Genomic DNA, 22,709 nt, shown 5'->3' with positions numbered 1-22,709 from the left:
TGGTTTTATAGAGCTCTTCACATTCTTTTGAACACTCATACAAACTTCAGAATCCCAGGAGCGTAAGTCTGATTTGCTGGTTTGTTGTTTCTATTGACAATGGCTAGGTCTTTTGAAAAAGCAGCTTAAAAAAAAATAGGATATTGATAATCCATCGTCTCTTTATGGACATCCACAAAGAGGTTTGCTAAAAATCCTTAAACACAGTCCAGTATTTTTCCTTACTGACTTTATCATATGGTAAGGCAAACATCTACCTTTGCAATATTCATGCAAATAGCTCAGAAGAAAAGAAGCATATGTCATTTGTTTCTGGGAGGTATTTTCAAATACTTCAGAACCCTTTATTTATTATGACATAACTATTACAAATTTGTTGTCTGATTAGTGTAAGCAAACCCTCAAAGAGTCTTTTCTCTTGATAGCTTTATTGAAATCACTGTTTGCGCTTGAAAACAGTAGATGTTAAGTTATTTTATATTATTCTAATTGAGTTTTTCCCCCTAAATCTGATTGGTATTCCCTATAGTTGAAGATGTGCCTGATTTTACTCTACGAATGAAAATACAGAAACACTAGAGCAGAAATGTATGAGTGGCACAAAGATACTTACATGAAAAAGCCTTGTTTTCTTTGTAGTAAGAACACTGAGACCCTGAAGATGGAATTGCCCCTCTGTTCTACTCAGACATTGTATTTTTAAAAACCAAACATTAGTTCCCATCACAATAACAGCATTCCAGTTTAAAGAATGTAAAAGATTGCCAACTTAAGTTTCCTGGGCTTTCCCTCTTCTCAGTGACAAATGAGATTGTTACCCTCAACTATTTGGAACCTCGGACGGAATACGAGCTCTGCGTGCAGCTGGTCCGGCGTGGAGAGGGCGGAGAAGGCCATCCTGGCCCTGTGAGGAGATTCACAACAGCTTCCATCGGTCAGCTGAAGCAAACAGGCATTTATTCAGGAGCTGGGTGGGTGGGGGAGGAAGGGGAAAGAGGAAGGAAGACCAGGAAGGGTGGTGGTGGGTGAGCGGGTGGGTGGGAAGGGTGGTGGAAGGGGTTTGCTTTTGAATGGGTGGGAAAGTGACAGGAAGGCTAAAAACTTGGAGCCAAGCCAGCCCTTTATTTGGGCTGCTCTCCTGGTCTGTCTCCCTGGGGGAGGGGGCTGGAGTGATCCACGGGGACAGAGAAGGAAGCAGATGAGCCTTCAGGAAAGCAGGGACATCCCTGAGGACTTGGGATTTACTTTGTAGCAACTGTGTTCAGTCTTGGCTCCTGAGTTTTTACCACCAGCTTCCTGTTTCCATCTTAAGGGCTCAGGCGAGGCTCTTGCTGCATACATACTCCAGAAATCCCAGTGTGTTTATAAAGTAATTTCTAGTTTTTCAAAGTCATTCACGCACATGGTGAAAACATCGGATAGATTGAAAGGCTTTTACCTGAAGAACAGCAGTCCTATACTCTCTCCCTCCATTTCCCCATCCTATTTCCTTTAACTCCTTGAGCCATATGATATATACTGCTCGGTTTCTCTCGGGGCATGGCATGCAGGATCTTAGATCCCTTTACTTCCTGGACTAGGGATTGAACCCATGCCCTCTGCAGTGGAAGTGCAGAGTCCTAACCACTAGACCACCAGGGAAGTCTCTACCTCTGTGTTTCTGAATCAGTGGTTCTCAAACGTTATTTTCCATCAGAATCATCTGCCCAGCTTATTAAAACAAATTTCTGGGCCCTGCCTCCAGGGTTTCAGATTCAGAAGGTTTAGAGTGGGAACGGGACTCAAGAATCTGCATTTCTAGTAAGTTCCCCAGTGATGTATGATGCTCTGGTCTCAAGTTTACACATTCTAAGTGTAGCACTATTTCTTGATGGATCAATGTCAGTCAGTAGCTATCAATCTCCTATTGTATAAACTGAGGAGCCTTTGAATTTGTGAAATTTCCTTGATGCTAACCTAAGCTCCAGCTTTCTGGTACCCAGGTCCCCTCCTCTGAAATGTGTGAGTGAGTCCTTTTAAAGTTCTGTTTAGTGTTGTAGTGTGCCTTGTGTATAACCATTCTGTTACTATCTCTTGGTCAGTGCTTTACAGTTTCAGGTTCACATTTATTTAATTCTTAGAATTGTCACCTTTCCCATTTTATAGATTGAAAAGTAGAGTCCCAGAGTGGTTAATAACTTGGCTATGGTGGTGTATCAGATTCTTCATCATCATACTGGATCTTCAGACTTGATCCCTTTCTGTTTCTCCAGTTGTTATTACTATTTTTTAACCTGGAGCCCAAAGGCACCAAGTCCTTTCCTGATTGATGAGTTTTCCTAGTTTTGGTCCTTTTACTAAAGGCAGAAGGATATGGGATGCTTTAGTGAGAAACTAGGAAGAGCACCAAGCTCTTCTGCAAAGGTTGTGCATTCCTCACACACCCCCCACCTAGTGTTCATCTGACCAGCAGCATCCTTAATGAACCAAATGAAACTCAGGAGCTACTCTGATGCTTGTAGAAGCATTGTACAAGTAAGAAATGGCTTCCTGGGAACCCACCAGGTAGTAACACCAAAAATAACACTGGCAGGGACTTCCCTGGCAGTCCAATGCTTAAGACTTTGCCTTCCAATGCAGGGGGTACGTGTTCGATCTCTGATCAGGGAGGTAAGATCCCACTTGCCTTGCAGCCAAGAAACCAAAACATAAAACAGAAGCAATATTGTAACAAATTCAATAAAAACTTTAAAAATGGCCCACATAAAAAAAAAATCTTAAAAAGAAAATAACCCTGGAAACTACATATGACTTAAAGGATAAAAGGAACCTCCGTGACTATAATGCAAGGGGCCCCTGAAATGTCATCAGGTTGCTGCTACAAAGCAAATGGTAGCTTATTCTCTCCTAGGCCAGTGCTGATGAATCAAAAGGGGAAGGGCATAATCTGACTCAGATGGAAAGTATTTATGGAACAGAACATAAAACACTTAACAGACCCACAGTGTGCTGTCTTCAGCTCTCAGAATATGTTCCAGCCAGGATGTATTCAGAGGTCTCTTGGAATATTTCAAAGTAGTTCTCAGGGGTGGGTGGGAAGGGAATTCTTGAAGGTTCATCTTTTCCCATCGTTTGAATTTTGCTGATGTTTTTTTAAATTCATTTGGCAGTTGCACTATTTATAAGTGTGTTGACTGAGTGGCAAAGGCCAGGAAGGCCAGGAGGGGAGGGGACAGGACACACTCTGAACACACGGCAGAAAGAGGGCAGGTAGGGAGGGGTGAAGGGTAAGCCATGCTCTCAAAGGGAGGGGAAAGAGGAAAGGACCATTTATGGGGCTGCTCCTCCGTACAAGGCACAGACTCAGAAGGTTTGCGTGTTTGCTCGACACCATCAGCCCTCTTTCCGTCTGTTGTGTCATTTTAAGCCTGTCTGCCCATTCCAGGTGGCTTATTTTGGAACTTTAGAGAAGAGCAAAAGGAGGTGACATCACCTCTCGCAATTTGCAAAGGTTATGGAGAAAAGACCAACGAGACCTGTAGCATAGTGCCAAGCAGGTGGCAGACCTAATTGCTGGTTCTCCCTTGTCTATGGGTGGTCAAAGCTGTTAGTGAGAGTCCCTCTCCTGAGGAGTGGAAATAGACACTTCCTGTCACCTCTGACCAAGTTTCTCAGCCTTCTTACTTTATTTTTATTTTTTCATTTTGTTGGAGTATAGTTGATTTACAATGTTGTGTTAGTTTCAGGTGTACAGCCAAGTGATTGTTATACATTTCATTTGTTTCTACTTCTTTATATTATTTTTATTTTTTTAATTATAACCCTCTAAAGAGCTTCTTAGATAGTTTTGTCCTTAAGACATCATCTCTGTCTTGTTTTAATGTCTCTTCTGCCACGAATTTTAATGCTATAAATTCGTTTATATATTGTGGTCCTTCGTAAACCATTGTAATTATCTAAAATTTTCTCATACCCCAAGGACCAATTTTTGCCCCCTTAGGGGCAGTAATATCCCCACTGAAAATGCATGAGGAGAGGATCCCTGTTCTATGTTTTGAAAATACTTTATATCTGGAGTTTAAAATATCAGTGTGCTGTTATTAGTTGAAAACTTGCAGATTCCTTCTCTGTCCACTGACATAAGACAAGATAGGAAGGGAGGGAGGGACAAAATGTTGATGGAACCCCTAACACCTTCCAAGCATTTTCGCCTCCATTATCTCATTTTGCCTCCTGAGTCTAGAAGGTGAGTGTTTTTATTTCATGCTACATAAATTTTCCTAAGGTCACAGAACTAAAGGGGCATGCTTCTGCCTCTTTGATTTCACAACCCATGTTCTTTCCATTCAGTTACCTCTCTGGTGACCCAGGTTCTTGGGGGTAATTATGACCACACAGCCTGTGGTCAGAGCCAAACCTTGATGTGATCAGAGCCTGGCCCTGCCATTGCTGTGTTGTCACATATGAAATTGTCCCTGCTAAGGGGATGTGACCCTGAAATGGCTTTAAAACATATTGCTCAAAATGGGAACAGAAACACTGAATGATCACCTGCAACCCCACAACCTTGGCAAATCCAGTATTTCCAATTGTTTCAGTTTCCTTCCTCTTTCACCAATGGTAGACATGACTTTTCCCAAGTGGAAATTAGAGTATTTCTTATGTGTTACAAGTTTTGGAGGGGCTTCTGTACTTTTCACAATAATCCTTTAATCCCTTGGATGGCTATGTCATAATTTATAAAAACATTTCCCTACTTTGAGCATTTAGGTTTCTTATGATTGTTTGTTATTATAAATAATGTTGTAATGGGCATCTTCATGTCCCTAGCCTTTTTGCTTCCTTTGAGTTATTTCTTCAGGATAAATCCCTGGTCAGATTATACAAAGTATATGATCATTTCTAAGGCTCTTGAAAAATATTCCCAAGTTGTCCTTCAAAGGGGTTGTATTTTTGTCTTACAGTTACTCAAACTACACACTAATATTTTAAAGCTTTGTTATTTTGGAAGGGAAAAAAAAGTATTTCATGGCTGCTAGCAGCTGTTACTTTGATAGCTTGTATATTATTCTAGAAGCCAAGGTTGTCCTTCGGGGCTGTCGTGAGCTTCAGTTCATATAAAAACAATGATCCTTCTGCTTTCTCCTAGGTCTTCCTCCTCCAAGAGGTCTCAGTCTCCTACCAAAAAGTCAGACCACTCTAAATTTGACCTGGCAGCCAATATTCTCAAGCTCAGAAGATGACTTTTATGTTGAAGTCGAGAGGAGATCTGTGCAAATGAATAGTGATCAGCAGAATATCAAAGTGCCAGGCAACTTGACTTCAGTGCTGCTTAACAACTTACACCCCAGGGAGCAGTACATAGTCCGCGCCAGAGTCAACACCAAGGCCCAGGGTGAATGGAGCGAAGATCTCATCGCTTGGACCCTCAGTGACAGTAAGTAACTATGCTGCCGCAGCCTTGCCTGAATGACGCTTGGTGGCCGCCACGTAGATTTAGGTCCCATCACTTCAAGTCTGCTTCTTAGAAACCATGACAGGTAGTTAGTTGTAAGTGGAGGCCAATGAGTGCCCTCCCCCAAACACCTCAAATCATTTTAGTGACCTGCAATATATATGAATACTCCGTATATTTGGATTAACAATAATTCAAGCAGGACTGTCCTACGATTTACCTCTCCTTTTTTAAAAAAAGTTTATTTTCGGCTGTCCTGGGTCTTCGTGGCTGTGCACAGGCTTTCTCTAGTTTCATTGAGCAGGGGCTACCCTCTAGTTGCAGTGTGTGGGCTTCTCATTGTGATGGCTTCTCTTGTTGCAGAGCAGGGTCTCTCAAGGCTTGCCGGCTTCAGTAGTTGCGGCATATGGACAGTAGTTGTGGCACACAGGCCTAGTTGCTCCACGGCATGTGGGATCTTCCCAGACCAGGGATTGAACCTGTGTCCTCTGCATTGGCATGAGGATTCTTAACCTCTGGACCACTATAGATCCCTACCTTTCCTTTCAATGGAGTTATTTATTAAGCAGATGGTGACTCATTATAGATAGATCTCTCCTAATCTTAAAAGCCAAGGAACTTTGCTTGAAAATCTGCAAAACAGATAATCCTTAGCACTACGGTATATATTTGAGAGTAATAAAACAACTTTCAAACTGTTCTTCAGGCTCTTCTCAATTTCAGATTGTCCATTAAAAATTAGTTGGAACTTCTAGTGTTTCTTTGTAGTCTTGAAAGCTTTTTCATCAGGAACCAGAGAGTTCTATTTGATTTGCTACCATAGAACTGTCTGTGCATTTCAGAGTCCTTGGAAAGACCAGGTGTTTCTGGGTCATACCAACTATCACTAACACTAGGATCCCGTGGTCTCTTGTCAATTGCCAGAGTCTGAGTTTCTCTTCTGCAGCTGAGTCTCCACTTCCCCAGTAACAGGTGTACAAACTGGCTCTGGGTTTCTCCAACCAGTCTCTTCTTGTATCAATAACATGTGGAAGTCTCAACCATTTTGTCAGTGTTTTGGCATATCTTCTTCATCTTTAAAAAAATTCTGTTACAATTAGAAGTTGTAGGCCAGTACAGAGAATAATACATAAAAATCTACATTTCTACAACCCAGAATTAGCAACTGTTAACATCTTGCCATCTTTGCTTTCAGCCTTTTTTTGTGAAAGTAATTCCACAATACAGATGTATCAAAATCCTCTTTGATCATCATCCCTACTCTAATTCTCTCCCTGTCTCGCCAGAGAAAACCAAAATTATGTTTGTTAAACCAAGATTATGTTTGTTATATATCTTTCCATTCAATATTATATAATTTTAATGCAGTAAGTATACCTGTAAGTGTGCAGATACATACATATGCTTCATCTTGCTTTTTGTATATGTCTACTAAGTGCTTAACATATTTTCTAGCAAGTGCTTAACAAGGATAGTTCCTATGGGCTGGTGGCTAACTGCAAACTAATAGGAATCCTTATTTCTTCTACTTGAATCTATTTCTTAAAAGCTGTGTGACCTTGGCCAAGTCACTTAATGTCTCCAGGCCTCAATACTAACAGTAAGATTGTTATGTGGAGTCAATGAGTTACAATACGAAAGGGCCTATATAAATGTCAGCTCTCATAATCTTTGTTTTCCTCAGCATCAAGAACAGTAAAATAGCAGTTTGTGGAGTAACAGAGTTTCCGAGGTCTTAATTCAGTGTAAGGATGGCAAATATGTGATTTGTGTGTTGCCAGTCTCCCATATGTGGCCATGTTGTCAAGTCTGTGTTGAGTGCACCACAAACTGATTGGAGTTACCATCAGAGATAACACTTAGTAGCCATTTATGCTTTATGGGCCGACATTCACTCTCTCTCAAAAGCATAATAGTCAAAGAGATGGTAATGCATCTTAAGAAAAATTTATTTTTGTTCCTGTTTTTTTTAATTTCTAGTTGTCCCTCCTCAACCAGAAAACATCAAGATTTCCAACATCACGGACTCCTCAGCCGTGATCTCTTGGACGATCCTTGATGGCTATTCTATTTCTGCCATTATCATCCGTTACAAGGTTCAGGGCAAGAATGAAGACCAGCACATTGACGTGAAGATCAAGAACGCCACCATCACCCAGTATCAACTCAAGGGCCTTGAGCCCCAAACAGCTTACCAGGTGGACATCTTCGCAGAGAACAATATAGGCTCAAGCAATCCAACCTCTTCTCATGAACTGATGACTCTTTCTGAATCTCAAGGTTGGTAGAGTAGACAGGTATTTACATATTATTATTTCTGGGGAGTATCAGAAAAGCCCCACTGTTTTAAGATATTTACTTCATATTCCATATTCACATCTTGTGATACAATAGGCTTGTCCTTAATAGGCATCACCATCTCTAAAGAGGTCCTTAAGATGAAAATGCCCCTTGGAGGGATACCCTGTTGATCCATTTTCTATTATTAAGCTTTAAATGAACTTAGCCCATCAGCACTCTCCATCTAGCAGTTGAGGGTCTGAGGAATCTGAATGTGATTCTGTGGGAAAAGAAGACTAAGGACCCAGCTTAGTGGAGGAAGGCCTGTGCAGTGCTTCAGTGGGAGGCTCCAGGAACCACACTCCATTCCTTCTCAGAATGAATTCTTCTTTTAACTTAGGTGACACTATGCTATTCTGAGTTTTCTTTTACTTTTTAAATCCAGGTTGTGATGGCTCTAGGTCCATCACTAACCCCTACCTCAGAGAGAATAAGCTCTTTGAGACAGAGATCCTTCAGTGCCAAGCACAAGAGGGCCGGTGTTTGTAATTTTTTTAAGTTGAAATACAGTTGATGTGCAATATTATGTTAGTTTTGAGTGCACTATGTAGTGATTTGACATTTGCATATATTATGAATGATCACCACAGTAAGGCTAGTAATTATGTGTCTCCAAACAAAGTTATTACAGTATTATTGGCCATATTCTATATGCTGTATATTATATCCCTGTGGCTTCTTTATTTCATAACTGGAGGGCTGTACCTCTTAATCCTCCCCAGTGTTTGTGGCTGGTAAAACCTGTTGAATGTAATTAGTGAACAAGGACACCACAGGTGGGAAGGGTTGAAGCTTCTGGGAGACTTCCCTTTGAGGTTAGTCTGAAATTGCATTTCCTCACCCTCTGCACTGTACAGCTTGTTCAAGGGAATGTAGCTAGAGAGACTTTAGAGGGAAATGGTGATTTTTGCAAATTTATAATTCAGACCAGCCTATTTTTACAGAAAGTATCATAGCACTAAAAACTCCGTGGTTCTTTTGAGGGCTACCTAGGGCTTAAGAAATAAAATCCAACAAGTTCTGTTTTCAGTGCTGATCCTTTGGAATATGTTTGAAATATCCAAGGAATGTTGAGTCTGTAAATTACAGAGAATTGTAGTTTTCAGAATACACTCTTAATAAATGCATCATTTCTATAATTACTTGTGTTTTCATAAAACATATACAGGCCCTAAATCCAAGCTGTAAATAAAATACAAAGAGAAAAGTTTAAAAGCAAGAAGTAACAAAACTAAAAATCCCTCACCATCCCATTTCAGACATCTCTTTATGCACACATGCACGGAGATAGAAGGAAAGATAGCTAATCAAAAGAATAATTGTTAGATGAGATCATGTTCTACATGCTGCTTTTCATAAAAATACATTGAATTTAATTGTATTTTAATTTAGGCAAGGGAAAGAAGTGGAAGAGTTAAACCATAGTCTTTAATAGTCCATTTTGACCTGAGCCCTAAATTCAATAGTTTTTCTCTTTTCTCTCTTCTTTCCTTCCTTCTTTGCTTCTCCCATAGGTATCCTCAGGTTGTTTTCAGCTCTTCAAAACCAGAAAAACCCAAATCAAAATATCTTACAGATTCTGTGCTCTTAGCATCATAGAGCTTGCAAGCTTTTCTAGGTGGGGAAATTGTTCAGGGAGGTTGGTCACTTTCCCAAAGTGATAGATGTAGTTAGTCATCCTCACTATTATGAGATAATATTCATCTGCTTGGGCCTGTACTTGGAAGTAAAAGTTGAACAAAGGGCAATAATTAGTGATTAGCATCAGTTCAGTTCAGTCGCTTAGTTGTGTCCAACTCTTTGCGACCCCACGGACTGTAGCATGCCAGGCTTCCCTGTCCATCACCAAACTCCTAGAGCTTGCTCAAACTCATGTCCATCGAGTTGGTGATGCCATCCAACCATCTCATCCTCTGTTGTCCCCTTCTCCTTCTGCTTTCAATCTTTCCCAACATCAGAGTCTTTTCCAATGAGTCAGTTCTTCACATCAGGTGGCCAAAGTATTGGAGTTTCAGGTTCAGCATCAGTCCTTCCAGTGAATATTCAGGACTGATTTCCTTTAGGATTGACTGGTTTGATTTCCTTGCAGTCCAAGGGACTCTCAAGAGTGTTCTCCAACACCACAGTTCAAAAGCATCAATTCTTTGGTGCTTAGCAGCTTTGGTGATTAGCATGTTGACTTGTAAAAAGCCCTTTTGCACACTCCTTTGAACTTGTAACAGCCCTGTGTGTCAGACTTGTCTCCAGTGAGTTCCAGAAAATAAATGAGTGTACTAGGTCACCTAGCAATTAGGTGGCAGGACTCAGGCTGCCATGATGTTCCCATTACACTGTGACTTCTCCTGCAGATGGTCGTGGCCTATCTCTCCATCTAGACTAACCTGCTGCTTCTCCTGCGTTCTGCTCAGCACCATCAGACCTCGGAGGCAGGAAGATGCTGCTTATCGCCATCCTCGGCTCAGCGGGAATGACCTGCCTGACGGTGCTGTTGGCCTTTCTGATCATGTTGCAGCTGAAGAGGGCAAACGTCCAAAGGAGAATGGCCCAAGCCTTCCAAAACGTGGTAGTGTCTCATCTTCGAAGAAGTATTTTAAAGATGTGGGTCAGAAAATTTACTTGTAAAGGAAGTATTTCCCTTAGGCAAGTTTCATCTTTTCTTTGTCTTCCATTATGAAATGGGAGATAACTAGCATGACTATGTAAGTTCTTGTCCAATTCAGAACAATTTTGAGAGTGAAAAAGTTACTCTTAATAATTATGCAGAAAACTAAGCCTAAAGCAGGACTACTGTCCCATCAAAAGAGAATAGAGTCATCCTAGTGATAAGTCACCAGTGAGAGTAATTTTGCAAAATAAAGAACTGACCATTATTATAATGAAGGGCATGAGGGGAACCATACCTCACAGTGATAAGTCATGAATATTGATACTAGATCAATTTTCTTCACTTTTTTTTAATTTCCAGTTTCCATTTTGTACTTCTAATAGTATCCCCCATATATATATGAATTATATCTATGTGTGGATCTCCATCCCTGTGTACCCTTCAGTCTGCAGTCAGAGTTCATGGCACTTGGCACTATTTTTTTCTTTCATCTGGGAATTTTGACCAGTTGCAAAGGTCTACAGAATCATACTTTACCGACAGGCACCCCATTTGAATCCTTGAGATACTGTAGCCTGAACATTTCTCTGTGATTTCGAGCTCTGAAAAATTAATCTGTACCCAACTTTACTGATTCTATATATGAAGCACTGAATACAATTACGTATTCCAAATGAGGTAAATCTTCCTGATACGCGTCCCTGAGATTCCCCTCAGGCTGTCACTAGAGAGGAAGGTCCAGCAGGGGTTAGACAGTGCTGGAGCTCATCATGGCACTGATGCTTTGTCCTGATACTGCCAGCAGCCACCGAAACTCAGGAGGAAAGGAGACACTGTCTTGGGCTTGAGAGACTCTGAGCTTTAAGATAAGTGGGAGAGAATGAGTAAGAGCCAAAGAGACCAAGATGAAGCTAGGAAAACAGCTCTCACAGAGGCATATCCTGTGACTTCTCCAGATAGATCTCTGAGTTCTTTTCCAAACAAGAACTGAATAGCTGCTCATTCCACAGCAGGGTAGACACTCAAGTGTGAGTAACTGAAGTAACTCAAGTGTGTGTCATGACATACATGCTATTATCCTCCCCTCCCTCATCCCTGCAGACATAACTAATCGATTGTGGCACGCTTTCCCACTGAGGCCTATGATCATGCCCATGCAGCTCTACTGGCTGCCACTTCATCCAAGTGGGCTTATTAGATGAACCCTATTTCCATCTTCATTCTAGAATTGGGTTTACTGTTTCTTTTTTTTCACCTAGTGTGGGCACAAACCAGAAGGTATTATGTACCTTAAAAATTATGAAAAATCCTGACACAAAACCATTATTTTTGTAGAGGGAAGAACCAGCTGTGCAGTTCAACTCAGGAACTCTTGCCCTGAACAGGAAGGCCAAAAACAACCCAGATCCTACCATTTATCCAGTGCTTGACTGGAATGACATCAAATTTCAAGATGTGATTGGGGAGGGTAATTTTGGCCAGGTTCTTAAGGCTCGCATCAAGAAGGATGGGTTACGGATGGACGCTGCCATCAAGAGAATGAAAGGTCAGTGCATGCCCCGATCAAGTCAGCATTTTACTAGGGTGGGGGGACAGCTTGACTTCCTGTTGAATCTTTCCTCTAACGTCTCATATTCTTTTAAACAAAAAATTGGCATGATGTTAGATGGAGCTGTTCTGTGCAGCTGAAGGTGATATTTCCTTTGAGGGTCAGGATGTAAACTTGAAGGCATGAGCTGTTTAGACGCCAGTCTGGATTCATTGGGATGTGAGAACACAGACTCTCTGTCCCACTCTGCTGACTTTCAGGAAGCATTACTGTTTCTCTTAATGCAGTGGTTCTCAGCATTGATCACGAGTCCAAATCACCTGGGAGACTTGTTAAAAAACAGACTCTTCAGCTCCACCCTATAGTTTCTGATTAAGCAAATCTGGCCCAGGGCCAGAGGGCTTGTATTTCTAATTAGTTCCCATGGGATGCTGAGTCTCAGAATTTGGAGACCACACTTGGCAAATCACTATCTTCATGGATTATCTACATCAACATTCCTAGAAATAGTTAGAAATGCATCTACTTGAGTTTTTCCTCCTCATGGTTCTACTCTATTCAAATTTCTGGGATGATGCAGGGAAAAATTGGGGTCCCTAAACTTGCTCAGCGGCTCTTCGGTACACTCAAGCTTAGAAACCATTGATCTATGGTCACAAAACTAGATCTTTTCCAGTTTTGTTCAAGACTGCTTAGGGCCTACTCATTGAATAAGATCTTCTGAGAAAGCATATTGACGTGTTCCCTGGCAATACTAGCTGTCTTCTGTTGCGTGTGAAATGGCAGTTTACAGATGACTTGATTGTGAAGCTGCACTGTTGTTTTTACAGCACACAGGCTTGGCAAGTGATATATTAGAGCCAGCAATGTAATTGCCACTTTTATTGGGCAGCTCCATAATAAGGACTTGCTACGGTTGCTGATGGGTTTTCCTTCTTCTTGACTGCAACATTAAGCCTAAGATGACAATTAACCCTAAATCTTATTAAGTCATCACTGCTTTCTGCATTGCTAGAAAACATATGTCAGGAAATGAACAAAACAAAATAAACACAGTATTATTTATGCTTAGAGATAGTAATGTTTCAAAACACACACACAGACGCACACCCAAACAAACTCTGCTAGAATCCAGAAATTCCTTTTCCTTTCCCAACTTTAGTCACAGGAGTTTTAGGAAGCAGTAAAAATGGTGAGAGGAGAAAGGGTGTAGAACTTTGTAGCATCAGTTTTTATTGGGATCTGACCTGAGCTGATTGTCCATCTCATGTCCATGTAAAGAGGTAGAATAACTTAACAGCGCACCAGGGCAGAAAAGTTTTGCAGGAAAAGTCATGCATGCAAAGAGTGCACTTACTGATATGAAGCAGCAACCTATTACAAGGACCTTTGCTTCTAAAATGTTCCTGAGGTATTGACCCTTAGGCTCCTGTGGTATAAACAAGGTACTAGACTTGGAATTGTTACCTGTCAGCCTCATGGGTCACCTTAGCCCATATGAAACCTTCCCATAATTTCCAAGCATGGTCAGACATGCACATGGCTACCAGCTCTCCATCACTCTTTCCCCCAATGTTATTTATTCAAAAAGCAATCATAGCATACTGTCACCAACTCAAGGCTGACCAATCAGTTGCATATCAGCCAAAGAGTTTTCAGCCTGATTGGTGGTTCTGCCTCTGATCAAAGTGCTTATGGAGAGACGGAATGACAGGAACAGAAAGAAATGCAACTGTTTCCTGACTATGAAGCAACTTCTATAAAAGTATCATTGCGATTTGAGTTTTTTCAGCAAGTCTGGCTTATGTGGGCTTCCCTGGTGACTCAGTTGGTAAAGGATCCACCTGAAATGCAGGAGACCTAGGTTTGATCCCTTCATCAGCAAGATCCCCTGGAGAAGGAAATGGCAACCCACTCCAGTATACTTGCCTGGAAAATCCCAGGGACAGAGAAGCCTGGTGGGTTATAGTCCATGGGGTTGCAAAGGGTTGAGCACAACTGAGCACAGTATTCTATTCTGGTTTATGTAAAAAGCAAAGTAAAATTATAATAAAGTAAGGTGTGTTCACTACTGGCAATGCTTCACTAAAATTTTGGTGTTATTCCTTGGCGTATTTGTCTCTGCAGAGCCAAGGTCTGAGAATGGACGCAGCTCCATCTCAACCAGACCATTTCTCTGGGTATTTGAGGGCTTCAGCAGTGGTTCTCAAACAGAGGTGATTTGGTTTCCAGGGGGGACACTTGGTGATCTGGGTACATTTTCGGTTGGGCTACTGGTAACTAGTGGGTGGTCAGGGGGGCAGCCAAACATCCTCCTTGCCACAGGACAGCCCCCAACAACAAGAAGCATTGGCCCAAAATGTGGACAGCCAAGCCTCTGTGTTAGAGCCGTCTCTTTGATTTCTCTAACATTTTCCAGCTCCAATGACGGCTGAGTGTACCTGAAAGTGATGGGGATCAGGGGGTACAGTTGTTTCTGACGAGGCATCACAGAAAGGGGTCACGACTCTTTTGACTTTCTTCCCAGAATACGCTTCCAAAGATGACCACAGGGACTTCGCTGGGGAACTGGAGGTTCTTTGTAAACTTGGACACCACCCAAACATCATCAATCTCTTGGGAGCATGTGAACATCGTGGTAAGATGCTCTTTTCCTGTTTCTCCTGCCAAATTTTTTTTAAAAAAGAAAAGAAAATCAAGCACATTCCATATTGAAGTTAAGAAAAATAAGTCATCTAAGATTGCTACCTACTTTTTAAGTTGCAATTTCAGTCTGAATGTCTGGCCCCATGAATAGACTATGCTGAGATGTGGCATGTTTTTGAAGGTGGGTCCCAAGGGGTGAGTCTTTTGGCTTCTGATGCAGTTCAATTAGTAATGCCCAAAGATACCCACAGCTCCTACATGCTCCCATCGTTGCTAATCCAGAGGTTTTCTCAGTCACTACTAGGTGGATGGAGGCTGCACTCTGCACTAGGAAAAGTGAAGTACGTTGGTTCTTCTTAGTTGACTTTTCATTTTTCCTCCAAACCCAAGTAATCAATACTCCAAATGTTAAATCTGTGAATGCCAATAATCTACTGTAATGTGAAAGGACTGATGATACTTAGGTTGAAAAAATAATAATAAGCCTATATCTAATAGTACTTTGTTTTTATCCAAAACAATGCCCTGTACAATTACATTGAAGCTTTATAACTATCCTATGTCACACATACTCTTAAGTTCAAATTATAGTAATTCAAATGTTTATTGAGTATTTCCTATTATAATGTGTGGAGTTAGCTGTGAATGAGTAGGTAATAAGAAATCTATAGGTTTACCTCTGCATGCTACCTGGGTTTGCAGTTCTAAATCCATGCTTACTCTTAATTTCTCATGGAAAAATTTAATCCAATGAAAAAGCTCCACATGGTAATTATTTGCAAACTTTACAACCTCTTGTTGACTTTGCAGCACAAATACCAACAATGGAAAAGAGACTACTTCCTTTTCCTCAATTTATTAAACTAAAAATACTGGTACTTCAAACAATATATCATTCTGTGATCCAATAAGGATGTAATTCTGAAAGCCAGATGATGTCTCTTAGGTTAAATAATGAAGTAATGACACATATTTTTGAGCTATTTCCTGAGAACAGTATTCAGCATGGGACAGCAGTAAATGAATGTTTAAAAAAGAAAAAACTTATAGTGACAAAATAATATATGTCTTTTAAAATTTTGCTCTATTGTCACATAATTGGTTGACTCTTAAAATTGTATTGTTCAGTAAAGTGAAAAAATACATTCATACCAGAATTGAGGTATGTCTTTCCTTATAGTACAACAGGATTCAGTGCTAGAAGCTTGCTTTTTTTTTTTTTTTTTTGAGAATTTCACTTATAATATCTTTGAAGTTGAAATTCATTTGGCATAAAAAGTATATACCAAATAATTCACTTTTAAAAAATAGTAAAATAGAGCACTATACTTTCATTGGCTCCAAAGATGAATAATTGTTATCAAAGCAGATTACATCTCATTAAAAAAAGAAAAGGGAGAAAACAATTTGGAATAAAACTAAGACAATGAACCATACTTTCCTCTAGGAAATATTTTATTTTTTTCCTAAAAGGTTGACATTCTGGTTTCTGTAAGCAAAATTGCAATCCCTGACACTAGACTTTGCTGACCAGTGATGCACTCAACAATCTAATTACTTAGTCTGGATTTTAGGAAGGAGCAGAAGTCAGGAGAGAGAGAAAGTTACCTAGTGTGGGTCCTTCTGCTTTGGGTATTTAATCATTTGTTTGTTTGTTTTAAAAAATAACCTTAGGAGAAGCTGGATTCATATTGGAATAACATGTCTGGCTCATATTAGGTTCTCAATCAATATTGAAAAAAAAAATAAAAGGTGATGTGGACTAGCTATCCTGGGTCATCTGGAAGCAGATGTTTTGATTTCATTCTACTCGTGTTACCCAGTAGATGAAGCATTCAGGAAGCCTGCTGTTTGGTAGGAGTGGAGAGGAGAACCCTAAATGCAGGCATGGTCCCCCTTTGCAGGAATGATGTCACTTGTTTTCCTCCTGTCCCCAGCATTACGCATATCGGTACCACTAGACATGTTATTTTAAGATAAAATGGAATTTTATAAGCAGTCCCCGAGGACCAAAGCACATCTCAGATATATCACCAGGGTTTAGGGCTAAGTGATGCTTCCTCCCTTGCCCCACAGGCTACCTATACCTGGCCATTGAGTACGCCCCCCATGGCAACCTCCTGGACTTCCTGAGAAAGAGCCGAGTGCTAGAGACGGACCCCGCATTTGCCATCGCCAACAGCACCGCCTCCACGCTTTCCTCCCAGCAGCTTCTCCATTTCGCAGCAGATGTGGCCCGGGGTATGGACTACCTGAGCCAAAAACAGGTTTGTTCTGGGAACCTAGCTTTGAGCATCTTTTTTCCAAAATTCTCTCTGATATCAGAGTTTAGATTTTTTTTTCCCTAGTTCACCTCTCTTCCTTAATTCCTTTTCAAGCTCTCCCTAATTTTACTCTGTTTGTTAATATTCCATCTCTTTATATAGAAGCTCATGCTCCATGCTAACGGTAAGTTTATCTAGTGAATCTCATCATATGTATTTGGTGCGGTGCCTTCACTCGTCTTAGCTTTGTGTAACTCCACACAACACACAGCAGAGACCTCTCATGGTAACTGGGAATATTGCATGACCCGGTGCTTCTTCCTGAAGTGCTCCTCCAAAGACCTGTGGGTCGTCCGGCAGAATCCACTCACTGGGCGTTTAGAAGAGGAACTAGAAGGGAACTGGATTCTGGTAGCTTTTTTAAAACACTTTTTCATACTGTCCTCTAGATTTCCCAAAGCTCTTGCTCTTCGTGCAAACAAAATGAAGTGAAAAACCAAATATGATGCTGAATATACATGACTTTTTTTTTTTTTTTTTTTAATTTCAGTTTATTCACAGGGACCTAGCTGCCAGGAACATTTTAGTTGGTGAAAACTATGTAGCCAAGATAGCCGATTTTGGATTATCCCGAGGTCAAGAAGTATATGTGAAAAAGACGATGGTAAGTTCAGATGTTGATGAGACCCTTTCGGGGGCACCCCTCTCTCTCCTGAGGTTGCTTCTTTTAGAATTCCATCCTTCTGTGCTGACGGAGGCCTCTGACCATTTCTGCCGTTTAACAAGTCCTCAGCCCAGCAAATATCCGTTCTCAGTTTTGATTCCTAAAATGTCTGGAGGGTCTGCATTTACCAGTGAAGAAGGCTCTGTCACATATGGTGAAGTTGTTGAACATGCAAGCCTCGTGCTGGAGGGGCTGGGGTCTGTATCCAGCACAGACGCCCAAGTCTGGTCTTGCTCAGAATCTTCTGGGGAGCTCCCACAGTCCCCTTTTAAAAAGCAAACATAGGAGGGGGAAAAAGACGTTTAACCTACTTCTAAAACATTAAGGAAGTGAATCAATGAGGTTTCCTAAGTCACAAGGATGTTCTAGAAAGAAACTCTTAAGTTGTAAATGCTCGTATAAGAGTTCCCTCTTTTCTGAATGTTCTCTGCTCATTTGTCAGTTCAGTCGCTCAGTCGTGTCCGACTCTTTGCGACCCCATGGACTGCAGCACGCTAGGCCTCCCTGTCCATCACCAACTCCCGTGGTTTACTCAAACTCATGTCCATTGAGTCGGTGATGCCATCCAACCATCTCATCCTCTGTCGTCCCCTTCTCCTCCTGCCTTCAATCTTTCCCAGCATCAGGGTCTTTTCAAATGAGTCAGTTCTTTGCAGCAAGTGGCCAGTGTTGGAGTTTCAGCTTCAGCATCAGTCCTTCCAATGAATATTCAGGACTGATTCCTTTAGGATGGACTAGCTGGATCTCCTTGCAGTCCAAGGGACTCTCAAGAGTGTTCTCCAACACCACAGTTCAAAAGCATCAATTCTTCGGTTCTCAGCTTTCTTTATGGTCCAACTCTCACATGCATACATGACCACTGGAAAAACCATAGCTTGCTCATTCATCAGGCCCCCATCAAATCCACTTTCACCTAATGATACCTAGCCTCCCAAGTAGCCAAATTTTACCTTCAAATAAAAGATCCCAGGGGAGCCTCACAGTGTTAGCAGAGAGAAGCTGGACTTGTTCTGCTCTTGTTGTCCACCTGGAATCATAAAGCCCTGGAAATGCCACATCCCTGGACATTAGTGCTGAGCTTTAAACATGCCACCACCCTCTGCTTTCCCTGCGGTCGGGCAGTGCAGGGTATTGGGGCTGACGCACCCTATAGTCTTTGCGCGCATTGGGTAGGTCTCTCTGATGGCATGGCTCTCCCAGAATTACTTGGGCTCAGCTTTCTTGGGATGACTCCAGTTCTTGTAACATATAGAGAGAATCCTTTTACTTTTGTAGATATCAAATTGCTTCCTAGCAAGGCTCAGGCTTCTGCATTTATCCTCAAGCTCAGGTTTCCTTTCTTTTCAATATACTTATTTCAATTACTGACAAGATAACACAGAAACACTATTCAAGAATGCTTTCAAGAGGAAATGATCCACAGTTCACAACCTTGACACAGTTTATTTTTACTCTTTTCCTTCCACAAGCATACAGTCTTTTCCATAGTTATGATCACAGTGAACTTAATCGTTTTGGAACTTTCCACTCTCTTTTATGATGAGGGTTTGAAGTGGGCCTCCTTTGGTTCTTAGAGACTACCATGCCCCTGGTCCTTGATACTTATTGACATCAGCACCTCAGGAAGTCTCCAGTGACTCCCTGAAGGTTGGTTTCCAGGCAACACTTTTTTCCCTAAACTTTTCAGATTCGCCCCACTCAAAGACCTTTCTCTGGGAAGTGGCTGGGCTGGTCTTACAGAAGCAGGACCCACCACTCACCCATCTGCTCCACCTCTCCCCATTCCTCCTGGGCCAGGTGGAACCCTCTTATTTCCACTACAGAATCTCTCTCCTTCCTTCACTTTGGGGATGGGATGCCGTGATGAGGGGGTGCCACATGCATGCTAAGTTGCTTTAGTCATGTCTAACTCTTTGTGACCCTATGGATTGTGGCCTGCCAGGCTCCTCTGTCCATGGGATTTACCAGGCAAAAATACTGGAGTGAGATGCCATTTCCTACTCCAGGAATATCCAGAGGATATTCCTAACCCAGGGATTGAACCCGTGTCTCTTATGGCTCCTACATTGGCAGGTGAGTTCATTACTACTAGTGCCACCTGGGAAGCCCTGTGATGATGAGGAGAAGAGGTTAACAGTTTAGCCCCATAATCTATCCATTTAATTTGGTTACTTGCCTCAGTACCCCAAGGCTAAGGTTGGTTTGCTTGACATTTTATAAAGGACAGGGATTTCTGTATCTTATGGAGTTAAGGGAAATGCATAAGGGGCAGAGCACTGGTTAGGGCTCTAGTGTATCTCCCAGTGGAAGGGCAAAGCGTTCAGTAGCAGCATGGCTCTGGGGAGGAAAAGGGCATGATGAAGGTAGGGGAAGAAAAGAGAAGGCATTGGAGAGAAGCAAGCTCCCAGCAAGAAGGGTGCAATGTAGCAAGTTACCAACAGAGGGCAGAGTCGCTACTTTCTCTGGCCTACTATGGAAGTCAGATTGTCAATTCCTACTGCAGGTAGATTGTCTGGGAAACTTTTAAAAAGACAGATGCTAAGTCCTACCACTTAGATATTTTGATTCAGTTATTGTGGAGAGGGCATCCTGCATTAGTTTTTTACTTCCTCCCAGGGCGATTCTAGTACTGGAAGTGTTGCAAAATGATGTACTTAAGTGATTTGGGGTTTTACTACCGTTGATTAATCTATTGATCCCCTCAGCGTGGATTTATTTATTACTACAATGTTTCACGCTTGTGCTGGGCTTGGGGATAATATTAAGACACAGTGTTCTCCTTCAAAGAGCTCAGAGACACATAACAAACAATTGTAACAGTGGATAAGGCTGAGAAGGAGGAAAGTGCAGGTCCCTCGGGAGCTCAGAGGAAGCACAGTGAAGCTTTCCAGTAAATGTGACATAGATACTGGAGACGTGAGAATGAAGTGGAGGACCTGGAGGATGCAGTATATATATAAGAACCGAGAGGCAGAGGAAAGCACGGAACTTTGGGGAATTAAGAAAGCAAATACGAAAAAAAAAAAAAAAGAAAGTCAGTAGGGCTAGAGGGTGATGCAAAAAAGAGGAAGAGTTAAAACTCAAGGCTGGAGGAGGAAGTGGGGATAAGGTCTTGAAAGCTTTGGATGCCAGCTTTTGGGGACTCAGCTAAGGACTGGGGATATTGTAACAAGAGCTATATTGCAGAATTTTAAGAACAGGAACCACATGTTTGGATTTGCTACTTAGAGTGATTGTGGTGCAGAGAACAGGTCATTAGGGAGCGGAACCAGAGGCAGGGAGATGAGCGGAGAGGTGGTTGTCAGCAGGCAGGTGGAGATGGTGGTGGCCTGAACCAAGGTGCCAGCAGCAGGGACAGACAGATGTGGACACATCAAAGTGGTCACATAAAGAATGGAAAAGTGTGCATGGAAATGAATAATTAGGAAATACGGGGTCAGAGACCAGCAAGGGGGAGTAAATGAGAGCAAGGACCAAACAGGAAATGCAGACAACTCTTCCCATCCCCTAGTGTGAAGAAGACGAGAGAATAACAGGTGGGAGATGGAAGCAAGGACACAGAAGGGAGCAGATGTTGAAGGAGCACGGGGCATGTAGACCTGAGGGACTTCCCTGGCGGGCACTGGTAGAAGTCATCACCTCCCCGCTGACTCGCATGCACTCTCTGCCCTTTGGTCTGAAATGCTCTTTCCTCCCCCATCCACCTGGTGGTACCTACACATCTTCTAGAACTGAACTCGTGTTCAGTCCCCTCCCCTGGAAGCCCTTCCAGCCTCTCCTCCAGGCATTTGGTCTCCTCCCACCACCTCAGCCTTTCCCACATTATAGCCTAATCCTCGGTTCCTATGCCCGTCTCTCTTTTCACACCTCCGAGCACCTCTGACAGCCACGAAGTGAATAATTGCATGACCACTGAAAGGACACACACATACACACACATCATTATTTTTCTTTACATGTAACTGTGGCAGTGACCCCTTGAGGTAAGTGGGGCTTACATAATTTGCAGGGCTTTGAACTTAAAAGCAGACTTGCGGGTGAGACATGCAAAAATATCCTGACTCTGCCATGCCTTCTGTCTGGGGCCCTCCCTGAGAACTGGGGTGAGCCCCCTCCCCAGCTTCAGGCCACTGGCGAGCCTTGGGAAGGGGCCCCTGTTGAGCCTAAGCAGCCTCTTTTATTGTATTCTCCAGGGAAGACTCCCCGTGCGCTGGATGGCGATCGAGTCACTAAATTACAGCGTGTATACAACCAACAGCGACGTGTGAGTAAGCCTCTCACTGCTGAGGGATTTTTTTTTTTTTTTTTTGGACCCAGAAAAATATCCATTTGACAAAGGTTTTGAAGAGAAGCAGGAATATTGCATCCCTCTGCGGAATAAAGCTAATCACTAAGCCTAGGAAATAAATTAACAGACTGAACGAAGCCACAGAGGAAATGGTTTCCCCTGATGGCAGGCTTTGGGTTTATTTCTGCACATCGGGGAGTGACTTCAGGTGGTGAATTCTTTATTTCCAGAGGAGTCAGGGGCATCCTGGCCTTGTGACTCCACTGCCCAGACTGACCTCGGCACAAGGACCTAGATCCAAGGAGGTGGCCCAGAGTAGCTGCTGGGGGTCGGAGGTGGCAGGGACAGAAGGCAGTCACACATGCTAAGTCACTTCAGTTGTGTCCAACTCTGTGCAACCCGATGGACAGTAGACCGCCAGGCTTCTCTGTCCATGGGATTCTCCAGGCAAGAATACTGGAGTGGATTGCCATGTCCTGCTCCAGGGGATCTTCCCGATCCAGGGACTGAACTCACAACTTTTATGTCTCCTGCACTGGCAGGCAGGTTGTTTATCAGTAGTGCCACCTGGGAAGCCCCACAGAAGGCAGTCAGTGGGGCCCATCTCCACTTGCAGCCTGCGTGATAAGTCTCAGGCTGGTAGCAGGGGAGGAAGGTTTGGGATTGAGACCTGAGCCCTCTTGTCCACATTCCCTATTTTCAGGAGGAAAAACTGAGGCCCAGAGGGTTGAGTTGACTTATTCAGGGAGTGGGGGGAGAGTTGTTTTGCCTGGGGATGAGGAGAGGTCGGGCGATGACTGTGTTCTCACTGTGTGCTTTTATATTATCTCATGTCATTTCTGCCTAACTTTGAGGCAGA

The 22,709-nt window shown here is 42.4% G+C and overlaps 1 protein-coding gene and 1 non-coding gene across 7 annotated transcripts in view; one reads left to right on the top strand and one right to left on the bottom strand.

The window, feature by feature from the left end:
* The window catches only part of TEK (TEK receptor tyrosine kinase), a 100,416-nt gene that overhangs the window by 71,725 nt on the left and 5,982 nt on the right, over nt 1-22,709 (top strand). For 2 of the 6 annotated variants that reach the window (XM_081497566.1, XM_081497608.1), the window contains exons 11-19: nt 800-952; nt 5,129-5,416; nt 7,415-7,714; nt 10,183-10,337; nt 11,715-11,925; nt 14,456-14,566; nt 16,651-16,841; nt 17,389-17,502; nt 21,756-21,826. In XM_081497566.1, the coding sequence (XP_081353692.1) occupies nt 800-952; nt 5,129-5,416; nt 7,415-7,714; nt 10,183-10,337; nt 11,715-11,925; nt 14,456-14,566; nt 16,651-16,841; nt 17,389-17,502; nt 21,756-21,826 (1,594 nt within the window). Of the gene's footprint in view, nt 1-799; nt 953-5,128; nt 5,417-7,414; nt 7,715-10,182; nt 10,341-11,714; nt 11,926-14,455; nt 14,567-16,650; nt 16,842-17,388; nt 17,503-21,755; nt 21,827-22,709 lie in introns of all 6 variants that reach the window. The other 4 variants (XM_081497601.1, XM_081497593.1, XM_081497582.1 and 1 more) reach the window with 4 other exon arrangements.
* TRNAG-UCC (transfer RNA glycine (anticodon UCC)) lies at nt 1,568-1,641 on the bottom strand. Its single transcript has one exon. It is a non-coding gene; the product is annotated as a tRNA-Gly (tRNA).

The sequence above is a fragment of the Giraffa tippelskirchi genome, chromosome 1 (genome assembly GCF_054371585.1).
Source record: "Giraffa tippelskirchi isolate mGirTip1 chromosome 1, T2T-mGirTip1v1.2.pri, whole genome shotgun sequence".
Lineage (NCBI taxonomy): Eukaryota > Metazoa > Chordata > Mammalia > Artiodactyla > Giraffidae > Giraffa > Giraffa tippelskirchi.
This window is presented reverse-complemented; position numbering and strand designations above follow the sequence as displayed.